This window comes from Lycium barbarum, chromosome 6, assembly GCF_019175385.1.
Source record: "Lycium barbarum isolate Lr01 chromosome 6, ASM1917538v2, whole genome shotgun sequence".
In the NCBI taxonomy this organism is placed as follows: Eukaryota; Viridiplantae; Streptophyta; class Magnoliopsida; order Solanales; family Solanaceae; genus Lycium; species Lycium barbarum.
This window is the reverse complement of record NC_083342.1, coordinates 130,350,505-130,368,677: the sequence shown is the minus strand read 5'-3', so window position 1 is coordinate 130,368,677 and position 18,173 is coordinate 130,350,505. Positions and strand designations below refer to the sequence as shown.

At 33.9% G+C, this 18,173-nt stretch overlaps 3 protein-coding genes across 4 annotated transcripts; 2 read left to right on the top strand and 1 right to left on the bottom strand.

The window, feature by feature from the left end:
* Window positions 1-4,942: 4,942 nt before the first annotated feature.
* Window positions 4,943-7,509, top strand: LOC132598964 (uncharacterized). The gene is made up of 2 exons (XM_060312135.1): window positions 4,943-5,315; window positions 7,000-7,509. Exons 1-2 carry the CDS (start codon window positions 5,028-5,030, stop codon window positions 7,117-7,119), a joined length of 408 nt encoding a protein of 135 aa, XP_060168118.1. The 5' UTR covers window positions 4,943-5,027; the 3' UTR covers window positions 7,120-7,509.
* A 1,088-nt stretch (window positions 7,510-8,597) lies between these two features.
* Window positions 8,598-11,486, top strand: LOC132598962 (pentatricopeptide repeat-containing protein At5g02860). The gene has a single exon (XM_060312131.1). It carries the CDS (start codon window positions 8,795-8,797, stop codon window positions 11,285-11,287), a length of 2,493 nt encoding a protein of 830 aa, XP_060168114.1. The 5' UTR covers window positions 8,598-8,794; the 3' UTR covers window positions 11,288-11,486.
* Window positions 11,487-12,008: 522 nt separating this feature from the next.
* On the bottom strand, window positions 12,009-15,373 carry LOC132598963 (probable protein phosphatase 2C 63). 2 transcript variants are annotated; one of them, XM_060312132.1, is made up of 5 exons: window positions 14,984-15,373; window positions 14,087-14,451; window positions 13,930-13,959; window positions 12,978-13,214; window positions 12,009-12,563 (listed from the first exon to the last, which is right to left on the bottom strand). In XM_060312132.1, the coding sequence occupies exons 1-5, from the start codon at window positions 15,240-15,242 to the stop codon at window positions 12,303-12,305; spliced, it is 1,152 nt and encodes a 383-aa protein (XP_060168115.1). In that variant the 5' UTR covers window positions 15,243-15,373; the 3' UTR covers window positions 12,009-12,302. The 2 variants fall into 2 exon arrangements, with proteins under 2 accessions (XP_060168115.1, XP_060168116.1); XM_060312133.1 differs by lacking the exon at window positions 13,930-13,959 and having other exon boundaries at window positions 14,984-15,368.
* Between the last annotated feature and the right edge of the window lie 2,800 nt (window positions 15,374-18,173).

Sequence of the window (18,173 nt, the reverse complement as noted above, 5' to 3'; positions counted from 1 at the left end):
CCAAAATGAAGAGCCCAAAAAAGTATGGAAACAATTCTTTCCACGCACTACAAAAAAAAATGATAATTTACGGAGATTGAAAATTGTAATTTGTGGAGGTTTTAGCTTCCACTAATTGTTTGTAGAGGCGGAGCCAGGATTCGAAGCTTGTGGGTTCGGGATTCTAATTCTTTAAAGTTATTGGGTTCTTAATTAATAATTTGTACATATTTGACAAAAATTTTAATACAAATATATGGTTCGGACAAAAGCTATTGGGTTCGGCCGAACCCCCACCCGAAGGGCTGGCTCCGCCCCTGATTGCTTGAGGAGGCTAAAACCCCTGCAAATTGCAACTTTCAACCTTCACAATTTTTTTTTTTTTTTTTTTGTAGTGACGTCTTCTCCTTACTACTACAGTCAGACCTCTCTATAATGACACCCGCATATAACAACACCTCTCTATAACAACCAACTTTTTTCGGAACATATTTTTTATGTTGTATTTTACTTCTCTATAACAGCATTTCACGTATAACAGCAACAACCAACTTTATAACAGTACGCTCTTTGTAAAATTATCCCCCATATAACAACTATCTTCTTTTTATGGTAATATAATAATTAACTATCTTTATAAAAATGGAATATCTATGATTACCAATAATAAGTGTAGCGATTTTAATCAAATATTTGATCATTTAATACACGATTACAACAAAAAATATTATATGAATATACATATTTTCATCATCAAACGATTTTCCTTCGTTATACAAAGTGTGATTAAGTTTAGAATTTGACAATTAAAAATACAAGATAGATTTTATACATCTTTTTTGCCCATAACAACGAAATATTATTTAAATGTCAATACTGTAATAGGTGTATAATAGCTGAAAATTTTCGAACCTAACAATGTTGTTATAAAGAGGTTTGACTGTATACTTGTTTAGCTGGCAATTTAGGAAAAGTGTGAGGACGGTCATAGCATTTCGAGAGAGCCCAATGTGAGGAAAGGAAGGAGCAAATGCACAAATAAGTATAACCTTAGAGGACCATTGACAAGGAAATAATGGAAAATAACGAAATATTTAATTATCTTTTAATCAACTTCAATCATGTGGGAAAGAAATTGCAAATTTTGAGTACGGATCAGTTTCAGATTTTAAATATACAGATCCGAAATTTGATTTGACAAAATTTAACTTCATACTTGTATGTATGATTTTAAACTTTATTTTGAATGAAGTTCAATTTTGAATATTCAAGTCGAAAGTTAGACCATGCAAAACCTAAAGTCAAACCTGGGATATGAATAGAAGATCAGATTGAGAGGAATAGGGATATGAATCTGATTTTATTGTTGATTAGGCTTTTGATCGCTAATGTAGAAGGCATACAAAATATAAATTCCGTCCCAAATTAAATAGCCCATTGAATTGTTTTATTTAAAGTCGACCTTCCAAATCTCCACGACTGGAGCCACGAAATCAATCACTACATCTTTTCTTACATTGCAGTGCTATCAGTTGGTATCTTGATAAAAACAGAAAACTGCTATATGTTGTTTCATTTATCATCATTAAACGAAGACGAGCAATAAATACAGGTGTAAGTTGACAATTATAGACGAAAGGTTTAATACCCTTAAGAATTGATTTAAATAGCTCATGTAAAATAGGGTATACCTTGGTGCAAATCCTGTGGGGAGGAATGGATATATTCGATTGATATACAAGAATGCTATTGAAAGTGAGTCATTAATTTTTAACCCTCAAATAGCTGGTCTTTAATTTTTGTCCTCGGCATTTTAAATGGCCGAAAATGCCTCTGAGATTTTGGGTTCAAACCCTAGCAGAGAATTTAAAAAAATTGCAAGACAGGATTTCATAGCAAATTATGCCTTAAGGCCTGAGTTCTGTAGTATCCTATATAACTATACGTTAGGCATAGTTTCTATGTAAATTATGCCTTGTCCGGCATAGTTTTATAGAAATTAAGTTATACTACAAAACTATACCGGAAAAGAACTGCATAGAATATAGAACTGTGCTCTTTCAATACATAAGCAAAAGTTTTGCCTTAAGACAAGATTTCATAGTTATGCCTTTACAATACTACAAAATTGTGCCTTAAGACATAACTTTTGCCTAAATAGGCATAATTTGCTGTAAAATCTTGCCTTATGATTTTTTTTTTCCAATCTGAATCTCTGGTTTCATATACCAACGAATAAGAGTACTTTGGCCCAAAAACATTCATTAAATGAGAAGTAGGAGCAAAAATTAAAAGATCACCGATTTGAGGAACAAAAATTAAATACCAGTCCATATGAAGGACAATCCACACAATTTTTTGAAAATTAGGTCACCAATTTTCAAGATCCTTGGTGTAATTTCCCCTTTTTTTGCACGGATTTCCATTCAAAGGCCCTTGTCTTTAATTATCGTCCCTCGAATTGTTGGTCTTTAATTTTTGTCCTTCACTTAAAAAAGTGATTGAAAATACCGTGAGGTTCTGGGTTTGAACCCCGCACAGTTAAAAAAAAAACGCAATGCAAGGATTCACGAAAAGTCTGCCTTAAGTTTTTTTTTTTTTTTACTCTGCTGAAATTCTATGAAAGTTGTGCCTTAAGGCCTAATTTTTACCCGAATAGACTTAATTTGCAACGAAACTCTGCCTTGTGAATTTCTTTTTACTGAGTCAGGGTTCAAACCCAAAACTTTGAGGTATTTTAGGCGAAGGAAAAAAATAAAAAATTAAAGATCAGCAATTCAAATTGGGAAAAGGACAAAAAGGTCGTTCGGCCCAAACTATTCCCACTGGATGACCCATGTTTCTCCAAATCCAAAGTGTAACCAGCGCGACCCACTAAAAGTCCATTGCAAAAAAAGAAAGAACTATTTGTGGCGGCTTTAGTCGCCACTAAAGATAAAAAAAAAATTTTTTTTTTGGTAAAAGCCACCGAAGATCAACTATATATAGAAAATGTATCATACGTATAAAAAATGTATCATTGTTGCAAGAATATGTATCCCTACCATATATGTATAGAAAATGTATCATAAATTTTTATAATTGTTGTGTAATTTGTGTATAATAAATGTATCATCAACGTATACTCACTAATCATACATATATTATGCATTACTATGTACATTATACATTGATTATACACTAATGATTCACATATTATACGTATTCTATACATAATATGTATCATCAACGTATAATCACTAATCATACATATATTATACATTAGTATGTACATTATACATTGATTATACACTAATGATTCACATACGTATCGAAAATGTATATCTATAGAAAATGTATGGGAAAATACATTAAAACCCCCTCAACGTATAACCGGATTAATTATGACGCACCCAACCTTTGCGGGCAACCTATTACCCCCAGTCTTAATTTTTCAGTATTTTAGTAGCATTTTTTGGCTGACGTGGCAAAAAAAAATTGAATCCCAGTTGCACAGTGGAGAGTGTTGCACACTCTCCGCCACGTCACTGCCACTTCACCGCACGTCATCGCCGCGTCACTGCCACTTTTTTTTTCATTTAATAATTCAAATTAAAATAACACATTAATAATTAAATTAACACATTAATAATTAAATTAACACATTACTAATTAAAATAACACATTAATAATTAAATTAACACATTAATAATTAAAATGACACATTAATAATTAAATTAACACATTAATAATTAAAATAACACATTAATAATTAAATTAACACATTAATAATTAAAATAACACATTAATAATTAAACTAACACATTAATAATTAAATTAACACATTACTAATTAAAATAACACATTAATAATTAAATTAACACATTAATAATATCTCACCCACCCCCACGTCACCGCCCGTTGCTGCTGGCAGCGGTGTGGTGGATGCGGCGGTGCGGTGGAGGTGTGGCGGCGGTGGTTGAAGAGAAAGAAGAAAAAAGAGAAAAATGAGAAAGAAGAAGAAAGAGAGGGAGGGTGAGATATTTTAATATAAATAAATTTTTAAAGATTATTTTTTATTAAAATATCACATTTTAATCATTTTCACTCGCCAGTTTGTTTTTGCCACGTCAGCTGAAAGTGCTACTAAAATACTGAAAAATTAAGACTGTGGGGGTAATAGGTCGCCCGCAAAGGTTGGGTGCGACATAATTAATCCGGCTATACGTTGGGGGGGGTTTAATGTATTTTTCCGAAAATGTATCATAGGTTTGTATCATTGTTGTGTAATTTATGTATAAACTATATCATTCTTGTATAGAAAGTGTATTATACGTCTAGACAATGTATCATATATATACAATATATAAACTGTATCATGCTTGTATAGAAAGTGTATATATAATTCCAGCATATGTATATAAACTGTATCCTTCCTGTATAGAAAGTGTATATAAACTGCATCGTTCTTGTATAGAAAGTGTGTATAAATTGTATCATTCTTGTATAGAAAGTGTATATAAATTGTATCATTCTTGTATAGAAAGTGTATATACAATTCCAACATATATATATATATATATATAAACTATATCATTCTTGTATAGAAAGTGCATCATACGTATAAAAAATATATCATACATATACGTATAGAAACCGTATCATTGTTTATAGAATGTGTATATATGTATCACTACTATATATGTATATAAAATGTATCATACGTATAGAAACTGTATCATTATCGTATAATAAATATATAATTAACATATAATTTATGCATAATAAATGTATAATTAAGCCCAAATGTGAGATTACTTTGGCCAGTTGGCCATTGTACGTCCTTTTCCCATTCAAATTCAGTGTATGGGCTTGATAACATTGGATACTTGCAATGGACAATGTGCCCATGAGAGGCCCAAATTATGCAGATAAAGGGACAATATGGTCAATAAAAGATAAAGTCCAAAAGGCGCGGTTACCCTTATCGGGACACAAAAAACCCTCATTTGCCAAACACTTATCTATCTCTGCAAACAAAACAAATTCAAAAACACACAAAGAAGATAATGGCGGTGTCCTTGGGTTTATGCTCAGTATTCTCAACCGGCGAAACGGCGTCGTTTGCTAAGTCAGCTTCGTTTCCCTCCGTCAAGCTTGCTAATGTGCGCACTGTGACCTTTGCGACGGCTTCAAAGCCGGCTGCTGCTGAGCCGAAGAAGCGTGAGCCAAGAGGGATTATGAAGCCGAAAAGAGTTTCCCCTGAAATGCAAGCATTCCTTGGTGGTATGTCTGAGATTCCTCGTACTCAAGCACTTAAGTTGATTTGGGCCCACATCAAAGGGAACAGCCTTCAGGTATATTATCTCTATGGACTAACTAATAGTAGTATGTTATTATGTTGCTATTGGGAATGTTGACAGTTTAATGGTGTTCTTTTTTTGTACTTGATTTTGGATAAGGTTGCTTGTTTATATTTTTGTGTAATGAGTGGATTTAGTTTGATTATGCTAAATTGTTACGTACACTCTAGCCTCCTCAGACCCCACTTGTGGGACTACAATGGTTATGTTGTTGTTGTCGTCTTATGCTAAGTTATTAATTACTGAAAGGTTGAGTGTTGCTTATTTCGTATTGTGGGTTTATGAGGTTTATTCATTGGTTATTTTCGGTGTTGTGTTGTAGGAATGTTTGTTTTATGATTGATTTGGCTGTCTAAAATATGGGGTTCCACTTAGACTTAGTAATTAGACGTGTAGTGATATATTAAACCTCGGCTGTATGTATACGTGGAGCTTGCTGAGATTTTTTTTTTTTGGTTCTGTTGAAAGAGGATGGGTTTTGAAGGTTATATTGGTTGGTTATATGTTATCGCTTTGGCAATGTTATAGTCGTAATAATATGCAACATATAATCTATGTCAGTTTATTTTTTTGTTGAGAATTCAGCTGCAGGCTGTTCACACTTTCTAGCTTTCAGATAAAAAATTGGTGGCGCAATTCTTGTTGGCATTGAAACTAGTCTATTGATGCAAAAGTGGTAATAATCTGTAAATAGTTCAATTGGGATAAGTTTCTCTTTTGTTTGTTGGTCCTGCAAGAAATTCTTGTCAAATGAGAAGGTGGAGATTAAGAGAACTAGAGTGTGATTCTGTTTCTGTAATTCCATTGAGAAGTCTTACCAAGTCTATAGAACCTTGTTGCAATATTCTTCTCATGTGGCATAAACCTTGACATTTTACTGAAGTTGGTACTCTCAATCTAAAGGCTTTATGGCATTTGGTCTTCATGTTTGGTTGTCAAACTCATCAGGATGTATAATGTGGTGAGGATCGAGAGCTTGTGTATATTTTTAGTTGGAGAAAGATCCAGATTTCTAATTTTGTGGAAACTGGCTATCAATGCAGATTTTTCTTTACATGTTGCTAGTTGTTTTGTATTTGGTTGTGGGTTGGACTTCATTTCATATCTTCTATGAACAAAGATGTATGTTTGTAGAATTTCATTCACTTATAAAGCATCAAGCTTCAATGATCTTATTGTGAGACTTTCATGAGGTTTTATCATTTTTGAAAGTTTAATTTGATATGTTTACTTTCAGACCTGATAATTTATGTAGTAGTATGTTGAGAAAGAACATACTGGTTCTAATCTATACCATGAGGGATTGATGCCGCAGAACATTGCTGGCTTTTGGCGTGCTGCCGATTTGCTGCCCTTTTCTACCTAGATTTCATCTAAAGTACCTATTGAAGGTTTGAAATTTTGTTTCAACTGTAGAAAGAGTGCTTAGTGCATTGGACTACTGTCTTCTATCAGTCTACTTAGTGTAATGTATAGTTAATACACTAAACTTGTAGTGTTGTATTGGGTGATATATAATCTCTCTCTCTTTTTTTTTTTGGTGAAGATATATAATCTGTTTTTAGCTTTCCGTTATTTGTAGTTTGCACTTTGCATTATCCTACTCATTCTTTTATTATGTGGTTAATATCTGTCTTTTTATAGTTGGTTGATACTTAACGATCTGTTACCTTTGTAGGATCCTCAAAACAAGAAGGTCATAATTTGCGATGACAAGTTGAAGACGATTTTTGATGGAAAGGAGCGTGTTGGGTTCCTTGAGATTGCTGGTTTGATTAGTCCTCACTTTCTTAAGTGATCTGTCTAAAGGGCAGAAGGGAAGTTCTTTTTTTTGTAAATTAGGCTTCTAGATTGGGTAATGGTCTCTACTAGGAATAGTGCTGCTTTTTGAATTTAGCTTATCTAAACTTATCTGAAGGAAGCCTTAGTCTATGAAGATCACTCTTTTGTGGAAGTTTGGATTTGGTCTTCAGATCTACATATGAAGGTTTTCCGATGCAAGATTAGTAGCCAGTGAATTGTCAATCTTAAACATATTGCAGTGTTATGAGCAGTATGCTATATACAGGGCATATTTAGTACAATTTCGGCTTGGCTGCAGCACTTACTGAACTCTGATATGGTCAAATGTACTGAATATTTGGGATTTTTCCTTGCAAATGTATGACAATATCCAGTGTTATTTCTATGTCTGAATGAAGTTTGTGAAATCATCACTTTACTTGCAGGACTAGTAATGCTTAAAGTTTCATCGTGACCTCTCAAGCTTGTGAAAGATATTGATGTGCTGTTAGGAGTATGCTAATGGAGAATAATTTTTTTTAATTTTCTTACTTTGCACTCTGGAGTGCTCCCTCTGTTTTCAGAAGTTGTTTAACGACACAGACACGGTCTATTACTGATTAACACTTGACAAAGCAACATTTGAGAAATTATAACTAGGTTTGGCACTTGTATAAACCGGAATACGGAATATCCAAATTGAAGATATGTGCAGTTTCTATGTAGTAATTTTGTTGGTTTAGTTTCATTCAGTTTCTGTTTGTTCTAGGAAAAATGCTACGTACTGATTAACCAAAACTCCAGAATCTGGGTATTGGCTATCATTTAGGGTCTGTCTAGATTAACAAGCGTCCTATTACGCAAATTACCTACATACTCTAAGACGCTGTACCGTTAATTTTAGGTTTTTTTTTTTTTTTTTTTTTTTTTAAAAAAAAAAAAAATTAATTACATAGGGGTAGGGGTAGGGAAAGGGGAAATGGGGAGGAGACTACAAAATGGAGAATCCCACTAATAGGATTTTTTTTTAATTACATAGGGATAGGGGTAGGAGAAGAGAAAATGGGGGAGGAGACTACAAAATGGAATTAGCTGAGCGACTAAGATCTTGTTAATTTTAGGTCATAAAGGGAGGATACGTTTAATATGAGTATTTCATAATAGCCACTGTAGTAGTTTTTTGTATTACTGGAAGGCAGGGGCGGAGCTAGATAGGGCTGAGGGGGTTCAAACCCCCTTCAGCGGAAAATTACATTATTTATACATGATTAAAATTATTTTTTATGTATATATAGTAGACATTGAACGCTTTTGACTTCTTCGTGTGTTTATTTATTCATATTTTGATCTCATCAGTAAAAATTCTAATTCCGTCACAGAAAGGAAGGATACAATATTTTTTTGTTTTGTTTTATTTCAACCCTCTGCAGAACCAATTGTGATAAAAGAAGAAACGCTGGAATAGTAGTAGTCAAGAGTCTCATAAGCTAGGTTGGAACTTGGAAATCTCCAAAATAAAAAAAATAGATACAAAAATAAATAGTAAGAAAAATATCTTATGAAACACACACAAAAACTGGCCACCATGAAAAGCCAAGTGAGGCGCCAAATACAAACAAGACAGGAGTATTAGCAGTAGTAGTATTTGTTACCACTTGAGCATTACTAGCAGAAGCAACTGGATTGTGTTAATGGCTGACAAATTAGGTCTCCCTCTTCTACTCCCAAACCCTCCACCTTCTAAATCCATCTTCCAAGAACCTCACTTCACTGTTTCCTCCAATAATCAACCTCCTTTAACTCCATTCCTAAACGACCTTTTTCACCATCAACAAAACCCCAACAACACTTCCCCAAATTTCCCTTCAACTTCCACACAATCACAACCCCAAATCCCTCAATCCACAAATTTCCCTTCACCAATTCCCAGAACAACACGACGTCGTATTGGCAAAAACAATGATTCCAACAAAGGCAAACCATGGAATCCTCATAGACTTTCACCTCAAGGTGAGAAAATTCTCCAAACCCTTATTAACCCTGAATTCCAAACCCAAAATATTCACCAAATTTTGCTCAGTTTGTATACTGCACATCGTTTAGAAAGTTCTGAATTGGATACTGAGTCTTTGTGTTTTGATGTTTTGGGTATTATTAAGGGTTTAGGTTACTATAAAAAATGTGACCTGGCACTGAATGTGTTTGAATGGGTTAGAAACCGACCCGATTCGGGGGTTTTGTTAAACGGGTCTGTTATTGCTGTGGTTATAAGTATGCTTGGTAAAGAGGGTAGGGTTTCAGTGGCTTCAAATTTGCTACATAATTTGCATAAAGATGGTTTTGGTATCGATGTTTATGCGTATACTTCGTTAATTACTGCGTTTGCGCGTAATGGGAGGTATAGGGATGCGGTTATGGTTTACAAGAAAATGGAGGAAGAAGGGTGTAAACCTACTTTAATTACTTACAATGTGATTTTGAATGTTTATGGGAAAATGGGTATGCCTTGGAGTAGAATTTCGGGTGTTTTTGAAGGTATGAAGAACTCTGGAGTTGTTCCTGATGCTTATACGTATAATACTCTTATTACTTGTTGTCGTCGGGGTTCTTTGTATGAGGAAGCTAGGCAGATTTTTGAGGAGATGAAGAATTTCGGTTTTATGCCCGATAAGGTTACATATAATGCATTGTTAGACGTGTATGGGAGGTCTAGGATGCCAAAAGAAGCCATGGAGGTTTTACGAGAGATGGAGTTGCATGGGTTTTCGCCCAGCATTGTGACTTACAATTCTTTGGTATCTGCGTATGCTAGGGATGGTTTAATGGAGGAAGCAATGGAGCTTAAATCCCAGATGACAGATAAAGGGATTAAGCCTGATGTTTTTACATATACCACTTTGTTCTCCGGATTTGAGAAGGCTGGGAAAGATGAATCGGCAATGAGAATATTTGAAGAGATGACAAGTGCGGGGTGTAAACCAAACATCTGTACTTTCAATGCTCTTATTAAGATGCACGGGAACCGGGGAAAATTCAATGAAATGATGAAGGTTTTTGATGACATCAGGACATTTGGTTGTTCCCCGGATATTGTCACTTGGAATACGCTGCTAGCCGTATTTGGCCAGAACGGAATGGATTCAGAAGTCACCGGAGTGTTCAAAGAAATGAAGAGAGCGGGCTTCGTAGCTGAACGGGACACCTTTAATACTTTAATTGGTGCTTACAGTCGTTGTGGAGCTTTTGATCAAGCTATGGTCGTTTACAGACGAATGTTAGATGCTGGGGTCACTCCGGATCTCTCCACTTATAATGCTGTTTTAGCAGCATTAGCTCGGGGAGGGCTATGGGAACAGTCTGAAAAAGTACTTGCAGAAATGAGAGATGGTCGTTGTAAGCCTAATGAGCTAACATATAGTTCTTTACTTCATGCGTATGCTAATGGGAAAGAGATTGACAGGATTCATACTCTTGCAGAAGAGATATACTCTTCTGTAATCCAGCCTCATGTTGTGCTTTTGAAGACCCTTGTATTAGTTTATAGCAAAAGTGATCTTTTAGTGGAGACTGAACGAGCTTTTTTGGAGTTGAGAAGTAGAGGGTTTTCGCCAGATATAAGCACCTTAAATGCCATGCTTTCCATTTATGGTCGAAAGCAAATGTTTACAAAGGCAACTGAGATCATGAACTTCATGAAGGATACTGGTTACACTCCTAGCTTGACTACGTATAATAGTTTGATGTACATGTACAGCCGGTCTGGCAATTATGAGAAATCGGAGCAACTACTAATGGAAATTATAGCAAAAGGGGTCAGGCCTGATGTTATTTCGTATAACACAGTAATATATGCTTATTGCAGAAATGGGCGGATGAGAGATGCTTCACGAATCTTTACAGAAATGAAGGATTCTGGAATTGTTCCTGATGTGATCACATACAATACCTTTGTTTCAAGGTATGCAGCTGATGCGATGTTTATTGATGCCATTGAAGTGGTTCGTTACATGATCAAACAAGGTTGTAAGCCCAATGATAGCACATACAACTCCATTATAGACTCATATTGTAAACTCAATCGGAGAGATGAGGCTCTAGCTTTTATTAACAACCTACGCAAGCTTAATCCTCATGTTTCTAAGGAGGAAGTGACTAAATTATCAGAACGATTGATGAAGAAATGAGTTTTTTATTTTTTTAAATTTTTTTATAGATTATAGTTCAGTAGCAATACCGTTTTGTTGTATTCTCTCCCGTTTTCCTTTTTATACATGTATACTGCGAAAATATGAGCAGTGTGCTAATTGTCGTATATAGAATTTCTTTTACAATTTTGGGGGATCCTTGTTAGAATAGATTCACATGGTTCAACAATGGTGAAAAGTTTGAGCTTTGTGATGTTTGCTTGACGTAGGCAAGTTTTGGTGCTAAAAGGTAACCTTAGTTGCTAGGTTGATTGAGCTCTTAGTTATGACACTTGTTGTACCAAAATGCAAACTTGTTAATGATACATCTTCTGTTTAATTGAGATTTTGCAGCAATTAAAAGACAATTTCTGCGTATACTTTTCATTAATGAAACGGCAGAACTGCGGTCTTTACGCGTTTCAACCTATCAATTCATTGTGCATAGGCGACACCGAAGCAGGATGAGTGTGAAATTCTGCAAGCTTTTTTTGAAGAATCCCGAATGGCTTTAAAAATGAGAAAATGAAAGTTGTTACAATCTTTAATACAAGTGAAGATTTGTGTAAATTTATGAATAGAGAGACTACATCACTATAACTATAAAACAGGAAGGTCATCTGATTATCACATTATTCAACTTTTTGCCCAGAAAGATATAACAAAACCTGGAATTTTCAGAAGGGATTTCCAGAAAACTTCTCTACCTAGAAACAATAGGTAGTCCAAGCAAAAAAGATATAATAAAGGAGAAATCCGGTAATGGTCAGCTCAAATCACAGGAATCCTATACACCTCAAAGCACAATCCAACTGAAAATAACAAAACAACGGGTTTGGTCAGACCCTAAACTGAAACTTCTGCTCTCAATTCATTCAATCAGCTACCCATAACCCCTGTTTATCTACATCAAACCTGTATTCTCTCCATGTAATGTTTTGTTTCGGTCGCTACTTCCCTATACAGCAACATTATATACTGAATAAACCACTCTCTTATTGGGGTGTTTGGCTATTCAAAAAGCTCCAATCACTTGGTTCTCCTCAACATCATCTGAATTATACGAGAAAATGTCTACAGGTGCAGTGATAGAGCCGAGAGTGCCTTTGGAGTGGAAAGATTCTTTCTGGTGATCAAGGTAGATCACAACAACTGTTATATCATCATGGAAATGGCGCCTAATACCCTTTTCTATCTTCTGTATGTCCTTGTATCTCATCTCCCTCTTCTTAGCAACCTCCTGAAGAGCTGCTCGCACCAGTCTCTTAGCTATTCCCTGCACGTACATCAACCAAATAAACAGGATAAGTCATATAGGATTATCTCATAGATTAACTACGAACTCTACTAATCAAGAAAATGGTTCTAGTGAACAGAGAGCTATACAAAAAGTACAAGTAGCAAACTCATTTCGATCCATGCCAGGATTTAAACTAGACGTATTTCAACCTTAAGGTTCTTAGCACTGAACTCGTTGAGTCGTTGTACTTTTGAAATTAACGGTTAAGAATTTAGTATCTATTGGAAGTTTAATAGTTTTTCACACATATACCTATGTTCTGTGATAAAAAATAGAGTTCAATGGAACCCATAGATTATAAGCTCTAACCACCTCTAACTTGACCAATATGCAAAAATGCACATATTCCCATCAGTTTGCCAGGAGAAGAATGAAACAATTGGAACTTACAGCTCTTGGGTTTTTAAATACTATTTCCACAGCCACTTGATCACTTAATTGTTCCCAGAGGCCATCAGAAGCAAATATCAGGAATAAGTCATTTGGCCTAATACTTCTTCTAACAATGGAAGGCTCTGCTGTCAGTACAGGCCGCTTCATAGGTACAAGATTTCCATATTGTTGGAAGATAGGGTCCCGGTTAAATTCAGGTTTCTTCAAATAGGCGTCTCCAATAGATCTTGAGACCTGCAAATTAACATGTATAAGTTAGTATCGTCCTAAGATCTCCAATAGAGCACACAAGGCTGAAGAGATTAAACGGACAAAAGGCTACAAAAATAAAGTGCAAACATTCCTTGTCACTCTCCTAGAATAACGTCCATATTTTTATCAGCAGAGAACAAGCAGAAACTAGGTCTAAAAGTTAGATAACCATCACAGGAATCCAGTCTTTTACGCCTGCAAGATGGCCTTGAAGTAAAACGGAGGAAAATTTTTCAACAGTATCACGACTCATGGCTTTATAAAATCTTCATGCACGTCTCATGAAAGGAACACAGGCTTCCTCTAACTTGAACTGCATGAAACAGTGGACCAAGAGGCAAAGCGTGTAATTCCTGGAAGAGTAGGAAGATATAAAGCCTTAAAAACACGTCAGGCAGAGATAAACAGGAATTCCCTATCGATATGCACACAAAATAATATGGAACATAATTACCTCAGCCTTATGCTCTGAAGCCTAAACTTTCCCAAGTCATATAATATACAAAACACATCTCATAAATTCAAGGCTTGGCAATTATGAAACTGACTGAAAGAGAGTAAAATATAACCACTATCAAAACCAATAGGACAACCATCTAAGGTTAGTGATAAGATTTCTGCAAAATAAAGATGAAACTGACGTCGTGAAAGTTGGCCTAAAAAACATATTGCAAAATAAAGGCGCGAATTGTATAACCTGGACTATCCAGATGAAACCTCTTACCACCTGGAAAGTTCAAATTTAATTTTAACATTACTCGAAAGAATACATATTCTTACGTTAAGAACACAAATATAAAAACTTAGGTCATTCATCAACTGACAAACACGTAGAAGAGAACAAGCAAGATCACCTGAATTATGCCTTTAATTCTCCAAACACCTCGAATGTATACCACAACAGCCTGATCATCAGGATGAAGTGACTCAACTTCTTTCCTCACTTTCTCACATGAAACGTTGTGATCAGTCGACAGTCTTTCTGCAACCACAGAATTTTTCTCCCCATTGCGTCCAAGAACTGCCCTAGAATCTCCTAAATTAGCCACATATAATTCACCCTCAGAAATTGCACCAACTAAACAACATGATCCAACTGAAGCAATTTTTGGCATTACAGGCAAAGATCTCTTCACCAATTGAATAAAATCCTCTTCTGTAGCATAAAAAGCCCTCTTTATCACATCTGAGGACAAACCCCCTTGCTCTTTCGAAAACTCTACAACAAATTCCAAACAAATATCCAGAAAATTAGTATTCCCTCAATCTCAAATTATCTATCGTGATTCTCTTTTACACCACCTTAAGAAACATCAACTAGGAGGATCTTTTTTTTTTTTCCCGCTATTTAACCCTTCGTTGGTATTTTAACAACCATAACATCACCCCCACAATTGAAGAAGAACAATTACTAAGAGCGAAACGGGAAAAAATAATTAATTTTGTGTTTGAACTTGTAAAATTACAAATAATTTGAGACAACTATTTTTAGAAATCACGACAAATAATGAGTATCAGAAATCATAGCATAATTGCAGAAACAAAGAGTGACCCATAAAAGTACACCGCACTAAAAACTGAAAGATCAGGGGCAAATTAGAGAGTCAATTTTACTAAACTTTGAATCTAAATTGGATTGATTAAAATTTATATACTATTTAAAAACTAGATGAAAATGGTACAATTGAGCATAACTTGCAAAATTATACAACAGAAAAAAAAAAATAGGGGAAAAGAGAAAAATAACGTACTATGCAAATAAGAAAAGAGGTGTCGATTAACAAAACGTGAAGCTTCAGGACCACCATGACCATCATAAACACCAACATAAGTAGCATTAGGAGAAGTAAAGACTTGGCTTTGATCTTCAAGTGAAGAATTAGCTTGAACTACAGCAATTGAAAAATCACCAGAAGCATGAGGTTTTAAATCCATATGCCATAAAAGACAATCTCCGTTTATTCTCTCAAAACATCTCTCTAATGGCCTACAACATGATCTCATCATCATACTTTTTATCACAATTTTACAAACCACAAATTTTGTAAATTGAGAGAAAGTAGCGCGTTTTTGTAACTTGAAAAAGAAACAACTAGTAAAAGACACCTCTATCACGCGTTTCTTCCCTTTTATGCAACAACTATACTCAACTTTGTCTTGTGCTAATGATAAAACAACGCAATTTGCCACTTTTTTCTACAACAATTGGATTGTTTCTTTGTTTTCTCACTCACTTTTTTTTTTTAAAAAAACAATTGCCTTAGTTTTATCCTCCCTCCGTCCCAAAAAGATTATTTTACTTTTTTTATTAATTTATCCCCAAAAAAATTTAGCTCATTTCTATAGTTAGAAACAATTTAACTTTATGAGATAATTTATAGCCACACAAATATCTAAGATTTATTATGGACCATACATTTCAAAAGTCATCCCATATTTTTTTAAACTCCATATCAAGTCAAATTATGATAATCTTTTTGAGACGGAGGGATTAGTATCTTTTAGGTTGCTACTCCTTTGTCTTAATTTACGTGATAGTTTTCATTTTTTGAGATTTAAATTTTTTAATTTTAAATGTGTGTTTGAAGGTCTTTAGATTTTTCATTTTTTTTTTTTTTTTACATATTTGAAAACTATGTTAAAAATATCATAAGTCATAATAATTAATAATTTAAAAGACATATAAAAAACTAAGGTAAAAAATAAACTCATTTGACTCTCAAAATCCTAACACAATCACACAAATTGGGACGGAGGGAGTGTAAACTTGTTATAAAGAGTTATTATAGTCAATTTAAGTTTACAATAACAAAACATTTATACACTATCACGGAATTTAATTTTTTTATTGAAAAGAATCTTATATTAGTATACAAATATTTTTAGAGTAATATTTGTGTTATATTTCCCAAACACAAGAAAATAAGTAAGAACCTCACTTGTTTTTCAGAAAATTATTTTAGAAGAATTTTTTCTTTCTATGAAAAACATTTTTCTACGTACTAAACACACCCTCTCAGTAAACTAATGCTCAGCATTGCAGTAACTAACTAAATACATTTGATTATCAGTTTAAAATAAATTTCTTGAAATTTAGGAAGAGATTATACGAGAAACTAATACAATACAAATTTAGAAAAGGACTTTCTTTTTTCTTTTGCCAGTAGTCAAATGAGATATGAGATTTCACGATACATAGAAGTACTATGCTTAGTTTGAACACAAGAAAAAAGGCAACACCCCCAAATTTGAAGAGTTAGAGAATATATGTATTCTTTTTCTTTCTTCCTTTCATTTCTCTAAAAGCTGGTCGTTTACTTAGAGCTGAAATTTCAGTTCAGTTTTCTCTTTCCCCGTGTTTTACGTTACTAATTTTCTGCAATAGAAAATGACTCAAAATATCTTCTTGACTAAATTCTAGTTACCTGTTTTCATTTTGTTCGTTCACACTATAGGATATAAGATAAGCCTTCTTTGTCACATTATTTTGGTCATATTGTTTGATACAATTGGAGTCAGAAGTCAAGGCAGTTGGTTTTTTTTTTTTGGGTAACAAAGCACTCATTCATATAAAATAATTTGTATGATAATTAAAATCTGTTTAGAACTAATAATGTCTTGATCGTAGTTACGTATCTAAATTATCCAACCATTGCGATGACTGATGAGTTACCATAACACCTTTTTGACTTCGTTTACAGAATATGTCATGTTTTAACTTACTCTCTCCCTTCCGCTTTGGTTGACGCTATTTTTATTTGTTTGTTTAAAAAGAATGCACATTTCTTAAATAAAATGTTTTTATAACTATATAACTATAGTTTATACACAAAGATATTATTTATGGTATATTTAATATTACAAAATTTTAAAAGCTCTCATTTTTTAAATAATTTCAATTTGTGCCCAATCAAACTATAAATAAATTAAAATAGAGGAAATGTATATTTTCTAAATGTGTGTCCTCATTTGTCATTTCTAATTTGATAGATCTTCTAAATATCTTGAGTATTTGAGTTTGCTGACACTTATCAAAAATAACGATATATTTATATATATTTGCTTAGACATCAAGTTCTTCGAACTCAATTATTCAATACTCAAGTCAGTATGATTCTTGAATAATAGATGCAGTGTTAATAGAATGATGTGGAAATATGATCACAATAATAATAAACAATCTCACAGTAATCTCATGTTATGGTTTAATTTGTTGCCCCTTGGAATACGTAACTAACTTGTAAGGTAGAGAGGCAGAGAGACTACAAAGGTGAAGGCATATGAAAGGGACAGAATAAAATGCTTTTAAAAAGAAGTACCATATAGATTAGTTTAATTTAGACCTAACATTTCAAGACCAAGATTCTTCTATTCGTTGGAATCTTCAAATATAGAAATCTTAAACGACTTTTTAATTCATTGGTCGTTAGGTGTATTCGCATACTGGCAAACAAATCAACGACCCCAGGAGACTAATTGTTGGTCTTAGAATAATAATATGTACGGTGTCTGGTGGTTGCCATAATATTTATATTATACTGCTTAGGAGATCAGTGGATGAACATGTGGCACCACAAATGATTACGATGGAGCGGATATGATTCACTCGTATTCACTTAGAGGTTTCGACTTCGAACTTTTGAGAATAAATGAAAAATTGGTTCAGAACTTTCTTCTTTAACGGAATTTATATCGCACGAATTTAAATTAGTCGATGCCTCAAAATAAGTACTAGACACGGATGGAAAAAAAAAATGAACAAGTGGCGTCGAAATAGCACGGACTAGTCACTTTTTGGCCATCTCTTTAAAGATTATCACTTATCAAGTTTCAAATTTTACAGAGAAAACATATAGCTATTTTTCTAGTATAAGAGTTGAAAAATGACTATTTGTTAATTTTACCCGCATTTGATTGTAAGGTGTATTAGGATTAGACCTA

What these genes read in the sequence shown, in the direction of transcription:
- LOC132598964 (XM_060312135.1), top strand. Translation starts at nt 5,028, where the DNA reads ATGGCGGTGTCCTTGGGTTTATGCTCAGTATTCTCAACCGGCGAAACG. An exon ending in TCAAAGGGAACAGCCTTCAG is followed by an intron (nt 5,316 to 6,999) that starts GTATATTATCTC and finishes TTACCTTTGTAG; the next exon opens with GATCCTCAAAACAAGAAGGT.
- LOC132598962 (XM_060312131.1), top strand. Translation starts at nt 8,795, where the DNA reads ATGGCTGACAAATTAGGTCTCCCTCTTCTACTCCCAAACCCTCCACCT.
- LOC132598963 (XM_060312132.1), bottom strand. Translation starts at nt 15,242, where the DNA reads ATGATGATGAGATCATGTTGTAGGCCATTAGAGAGATGTTTTGAGAGA. An exon ending in GAATTAAAGGCATAATTCAG is followed by an intron (nt 13,960 to 14,086) that starts GTGATCTTGCTT and finishes TGAACTTTCCAG; the next exon opens with GTGGTAAGAGGTTTCATCTG. An exon ending in TATTTAAAAACCCAAGAGCT is followed by an intron (nt 12,564 to 12,977) that starts GTAAGTTCCAAT and finishes ATGTACGTGCAG; the next exon opens with GGAATAGCTAAGAGACTGGT.